Below are 6,000 nucleotides of genomic sequence, written 5' to 3'. Positions count from 1 at the left end.
ACTCCAATAAAATGCAGATGCTGCAGCCTCAGCCAGCTTTGGAGCCTTTGAAGATAATCACACCTTGAAATCACCCTGGGGTGTATTTGCCAGAGAAGAAGTCAAATGTTGGTTAAAGAAGGCAATAACATTATTAGTTAAATAATAACAAAGTCCTACTGCTCTACCAAAGGATGAAGGAAAAGAAGAAATGCTGTTTTCCTTCATGATCTTTGGGTCTTCAGCCTTGCAGTGGTTGACTCTTCCTGCCACCATTCCAGGGCAATGGGTCCCACTGCTGTCTGGGCCGCGGTGACGTTAGCCAAACTGGAAGCTGTAGGAGTAAGTCCATGGAGTGATGCTGCTGCAGGACTGCCCCTGTCTAGTGGCATACTGGACCTATGGTTTCCATGCCATCAGACATTATTAGGGCTATATCCAGAGGCAAAATTCTAAAGACAGCACTGAAGACACATAGGGAAGTTCCTGAAGGCAAAACAATGCTCAAACACAAATGTGCAGGTTATAAATGCAAAGATTTCTCTTCCAGCTGGTGATCCACTATCACAATGCTCAGTTTTCCTTCCAACGGGGAAAAAAAGGTAGTCAACGTGCTCTACATGAACTGCTTTTCAGGAACGTTCTAGTTACCCGCACCACAGAAGAGTCCATAAAATGGCACATGCACTCACAGCACCCGATTCAGGCTATTGTTCCGTGCTCAGATCCCTGAGATTAATTTAGAGCCGTTAACCTACTTTATGTACTGCCCTGAAAAAAAGACCTGAGGGGTGTGCATGGAGATGGCTGTCAACCTACTCCTCCAAGCCTGGTGGAAGGTAAGGGAGAAGGTGCTGATGCTGTGGCAAGAGAAGCAGCTGATGTTGGGGCTAGGCTGAAAGAAGAAGCTGATGCTGGGTCTGGGCGAGAGAAGAGGCTGGTAGCGGGGCGTGAGAATGGTGCTAAATGGCGTTAACTCCAGCTGGAGGCCAGTGACAAGTGGGGTTCTCCAGGGCTCAGCGGTCCAGCCCTGTTCAATATCTTTATCAATGACCTGGACGAAGGCATCAAGTGCACCCTTAGCAAGTTTGTGGATGATACTAAGCTGGGTGGAAGTGTTGATCTGCTGGAGGGTAGGGAGGCTCTGCAAAGGGATCTGAACAGGCTGGACCGCTGGGCAGAGTCCCATGGCATGAGGTTTAACAAGGCCAAATGCCGGGTCCTGCACTTGGGGCACAACAACCCTGTGCAGTGCTACAGACTAGGAGAAGTCTGGCTAGAAAGCTGCCTGGAGGAGAGGGACCTGGGGGTGTTGGTTGACAGCGACTGAACATGAGCCAGCAGTGTGCCCAGGTGGCCAAGAAGGCCAATGGCATCTTGCCTTGTATCAGACACGGCGTGACCAGCAGGTCCAGGGAGGTTATTCTCCCTCTGTACTCGGCACTGGTGAGACTGCACCTTGAATCCTGTGTTCAGTTCTGGGCCCCTCACCACAAGAAGGATGTTGAGGCTCTGGAGCGAGTCCAGAGAAGAGCAACAAAGCTGGTGAAGGGGCTGGAGAACAGGCCTTATGGGGAACGGCTGAGAGAGCTGGGGTTGTTTAGCCTGGAGAAGAGGAGGCTGAGGGGAGACCTCATTGCTCTCTATAACTACCTGAAAGGAGGTTGTGGAGAGGAGGGAGCTGGCCTCTTCTCCCAAATGACAGGGGACAGGACAAGAGGGAATGGCCTCAAGCTCTGCCAGGGGAGGTTTAGGCTGGACATTAGGAAAAAATTTTTCATAGAAAGCGTCATTGGGCACTGGCAGAGGCTGCCCAGGGAGGTGGTTGATTCACCTTCCCTGGAGGTGTTTAAGGCACGGGTGGACAAGGTGCTAAGGGGCATGGTTTAGTGTTTGATAGGAATGGCTGGACTCAATGATCTGGTGGGTCTCTTGCAACCTGGTTATTCTATGATTCTAGGATTCTATGAACCAGCCGGCACCGGGATGGAGCTGGGGTGGGCGTGGCCTCCGGCAGGGGGTGTGTAGCTTCGCCGAGAGAGGCGTGGCTTGATGCGTGGTGGGCGTGGCCTCCAGGGGGCTGACGGGTGTGGATGGGCGGGGCCTAAATGACACGGGCGTGGCTTTGGGGCGAGAGTGGGCGTGGCCTTCGGCGGGGCGCTGAGCTGGCGGCGCGGGGTGGGCGTGGCCAGACGCGGGTGGGCGTGTCCTGCGGCGGGCGCGGCGCCCGGCTGCCTCCGCGCCGAGGGCCGCAGCAGGTAAGGGCGTTGGGGCCGGGACTGGGGAGCCGGGCCCCGGCAGACAAAGAGCCGGGCCCGCCCCGAGGCTGGGGGACACCCTGGGCCGCGGGGCTCGGCCGGCGGCTCCTCTCCGCGGGCGCGTGGTCGGGGAGGCGGCGTTTCCCCGGGGCCGCTCGCAGGGAGCCCTCGGCGCTGGCTGCCGGCGCGGCGGGGTGCGGGCTCTCCTCGTGTCCCCGAGGCCTGCGCCCCGCCCGCTGTCAGCCCCCCGGCTCCACCTGTCCCCTCGTGGTGTCACCCCCCCCCCCCTCGCTTCACCCCCGCTAGGTGTCACCCCCGTGCTCCTCCCCCCCAACCCGGTGTCACCCCCTGTGTCACCCTCCGTGCTTCACCCCCGCCTGGTGTCACCCCCCCTGCTCCCTCCCCACCCCTCTTGGTGTCACCCTCCTGCTCCCACTTCGCCGTATAACCACTGGTGTCACCCCCGTGCTCCTCCACCACCCCCGCCCGGTGTCCTCCCCCGTGCTTCACCCCCACCTGGTGTCACCCCCCTTGCTCCCTCCCTTTCTCCCTCTCGGTGTCACCCCGCGGCCGCCGCGGCGGTCCGGCCTGGATAAAATGGAGATTTCCTTCCTTAGGGAATGCGGCTCCCGGGAGGTGGGTGAGGGGAAGGCGAGAGCCTGCCGTGTGCCGCTCTATTTCCTTTCAGCCGGGGGAGAGGACGACGCGGTTCGGTGGAAGAGGCCGCGACAGCGAACAGGTGTGGCCGGGCGAGCTCCCGAGAAGCTCCGCTCCCCGCTCCTGCCCGCCCGGGTCACGGCTCATCTGCCTGGAGCGGGGCAGAGAGGGGTCCTGGGCACCAGAACCCGGCGAGGGGGCTGCACCAGGGCCTCCTGCAGCCTGGTTTGGGGGGTTAGACCAGCTGGTGCAGCGAGGGAGGACTTGTGGGCTCACGGGTTCTATCGGTGTGGAAGTGGGATGAGCAATAGGGAGGCTGTTCTCCTCCCAGCACCTGTGTAAGCGCCCTGAAAGGCGTTATGTCATCTACGGCTGTGCTGGTCCAGGTCTTTGAGGATGGGGGAAGCACGAGCTGCGATTCGCTCACACTGGTAGCGATGAGGAAATGTTCTGGAAAAGATGTGTTGGATTTTTTTTTTTTCCCTTCCCACCATCTTTCGTCATTCCATTGATTGGATTCAGCTGCATGCTTCTTTTTTTAAACAATCCTTTCTTCAGACCCTTAGTCTGATTTTGCTGTGGGAATATTTCCAGGTCTGCAGAGCTCCTACACGTGGGCAGTAGATCCTGGCAGGCACTTCACAGCTGCTTGTTGCCACGAGGTGTTTGCGACCTGAACACAGAAGTGCGAGAGGCAGTGCTGGGTCCCACAGCACAGGGAAATTTGTAAACTACAGCTATGCTGTAGTGACTGGTGTACTCTCCTGCTTCACTAAGAGCTCACTGTGCGTCATGCTTTTTTGTGTTTAGGATGTATAAAGATTAAGTGCCGAGCGCCAAAATGAGCGTGACTTCGTGGTTCTTAGTGAGCAGCACTGGCATTCGTCATCGGCTGCCTCGGGAGATGATATTTGTTGGCCGAGATGACTGTGAACTGATGCTACAGGTAACCTGGCTGATTTTTGTTATTTCTTCTGAAGGTACAGTAGGTGTGAATATAATGTTGGGGATCTGTGGAGATGTTTCATGCTTTCTTCAAATGACATCTTTTAAAATGAACTTCCTTTTTTATGTTGAGTCTGTGGTTCCCATGAAGACGTCATATGTTTGTGTTAGTGCAACTGAGGTTTCTTTCAAATTGCCCTGACATCAGATGGATAGGAGTGGTAGTGGTGGGAGATTAATCAAATGGGTTAACTATCTTGATGCTACTAGCATTGTGTGATTCGTGTTATTTGAATGTGGGCAGTGATTTTTGTTTGCCTTTTCTTCCCCTTTTAAGTTTAATTAGATTATCAGTGTTTCTATCTGTCCTTTAGCTTTTTTTATCAAGGTAGGAATTACTGATGTTTAGCAGAGAAGCTCTAGCTGTTGGGGCGGGGTGGGTAAGGTGGTGACCTCTTCCCAAAGTAATTATGTTACTCGGGCAAACTTGCAGCTTATATGAGTGCTTTCTATACAAGCTTCTATCTCTGCTGGACCTAATCCAATGTGTCTGAAGTGTTCGCTGTGATCTGATGTTTGACAGCATAATGTAATGGATGTCACTCCAAGCAAATGGAACTGGAGTCTCGCAAAGAGCTTTTGACTGGAGCAGTTTGGCTCAGGAATTTGTAAAAGCTCAGAATTAAATTAGTGTTTCTGTTAGACCCATGCTGTGAGTACTCAAATGCAAAAAACCCCCCAAGTTTGATTACACTTACCTGTCCCTCTTTTACCCATTTAAAGAGGTGGCAAGTGTGCCTGTTGGCAGCAAACTTAGGAAGCTGCACAACAAGGCCTTGCTCCCCTTAATTTCCATTGCTAACCTGGCACAGGTATGCCCTAAATGCTTTGCCAATGTTCTACTAAGCAGGCTGTGTTTGTGGTTGCTGCAGGGATTTTGTATCATATGTTAGTGGGAGATCTGTGTAGGGGAGTAGAATTTCTTGTATGCGGTGTACTTGGAGGGAAGGTGTTGTCTAGCTGTAATAAAATGTTAGTGTCCACAAAGGGAGAGTGTGCAGGGTTTGTACTGCTCTGCTAGCTGGCAGTGAATGGCATGGCTGTGCTGCAGTGCTAGTCTGTTTGACAGCAGATCATTTGTTTGGGTTTACCCATGAATCACACTTCTAATTTGTGTTTCTGTGTGTCTGACTGGTGAGACATTAAAAAGGTCCTGATATTTTCTTTAAGTCTGCATTTGACTGCTCAAAAATGTGATTGCTATGTTGTCTTGTGACTTGAAGGGAGAAAAACATATGCAGTGGCCTTCGTTTCCAAAATCAGCCTGATTATTAGGGTGCCTGTCTTAATACCTTTTGAAGATGCTTGAGGTTTTGTCACTGTCAAGGTTTCAGCACTCTTGAGAATCGCACAGTTTGAGTTGCATGGCCCCAAATAAAATTACCCCAAATATCAGTTATGCTTAAAATGTATTGCTTTTCTCGATGGTTATTTATGGGGTTAACTGGACAGCATGGATTGTGAGCCCTTCCATACCACATGGAGTGTTACACGCTTCTTTGCAAGTCTGAGCTGGCTTGTCAGTGTTGCATGTGCACTAGCAACCCTGTGGTGCTCCACGTTTGCCATGCGTTTTTCTAAACAGTAAAGGAATAGGGATTACTAGAGGAAACAGCAGTATCTCTGAGTGAAGCGGTTGTATTTGGGGGCTCATAGGTGCTGGTAGTGAAGGAGGTTTTCATTATTTCATTAGAATGAAGGCTCTAGATTGTCTGTAAAAGCCAGCTGCTCATGTTCATGAAGTGAATTACATGTAACCCTTTCTAAACATGTTAGTTTACATCTCCAGTAATAAAGCTTTTTCTAGGATCACATATAAGTTCTTATTTTGAACAACAGAGCACGTTATTTTCCTAGCGATTTGCTGATGAAGATGTTTTCCAGAGCTACCTTGGGCTCCAAATGAGATGATTGTACTCAGACTCAGTGGGGAGGAGAGGCTGTGAACAGAGACTTGAAATCCAAGTGAAGTTGTGCGTGAGAGCAGATGGAGGATGAGACCTACAAATAGACTTTTCTCCTGCTGTGACTGTCCATGTCACAAAATTGTGCAGGCTGGCACAATCATTTCTCTTGGGGAAAGCTTAAGAAGCAGAGCAGA

At 51.9% G+C, this 6,000-nt stretch overlaps 1 protein-coding gene across 9 annotated transcripts in view; it reads left to right on the top strand.

Annotated features, from left to right (window-relative positions):
- Nucleotides 1–2,177: 2,177 nt before the first annotated feature.
- CEP170B (centrosomal protein 170B) overlaps nt 2,178–6,000 on the top strand; it is a 59,677-nt gene continuing 55,854 nt past the window's right edge. For all 9 annotated transcript variants that reach the window (XM_069858959.1, XM_069858958.1, XM_069858957.1 and 6 more), the window contains exons 1-2: nt 2,178–2,237; nt 3,705–3,840. In XM_069858959.1, the coding sequence (XP_069715060.1) occupies nt 3,736–3,840 (105 nt within the window). In that variant the 5' untranslated portion in view covers nt 2,178–2,237; nt 3,705–3,735. The remainder of the gene's footprint in view (nt 2,238–3,704; nt 3,841–6,000) is intronic.

The sequence above is a fragment of the Phaenicophaeus curvirostris genome, chromosome 5 (genome assembly GCF_032191515.1).
Source record: "Phaenicophaeus curvirostris isolate KB17595 chromosome 5, BPBGC_Pcur_1.0, whole genome shotgun sequence".
NCBI classification, from domain to species: Eukaryota; Metazoa; Chordata; class Aves; order Cuculiformes; family Cuculidae; genus Phaenicophaeus; species Phaenicophaeus curvirostris.
The sequence above is the reverse complement of the archived record's forward strand: the minus strand, read 5'-3'. Positions and strand labels throughout refer to the sequence as shown.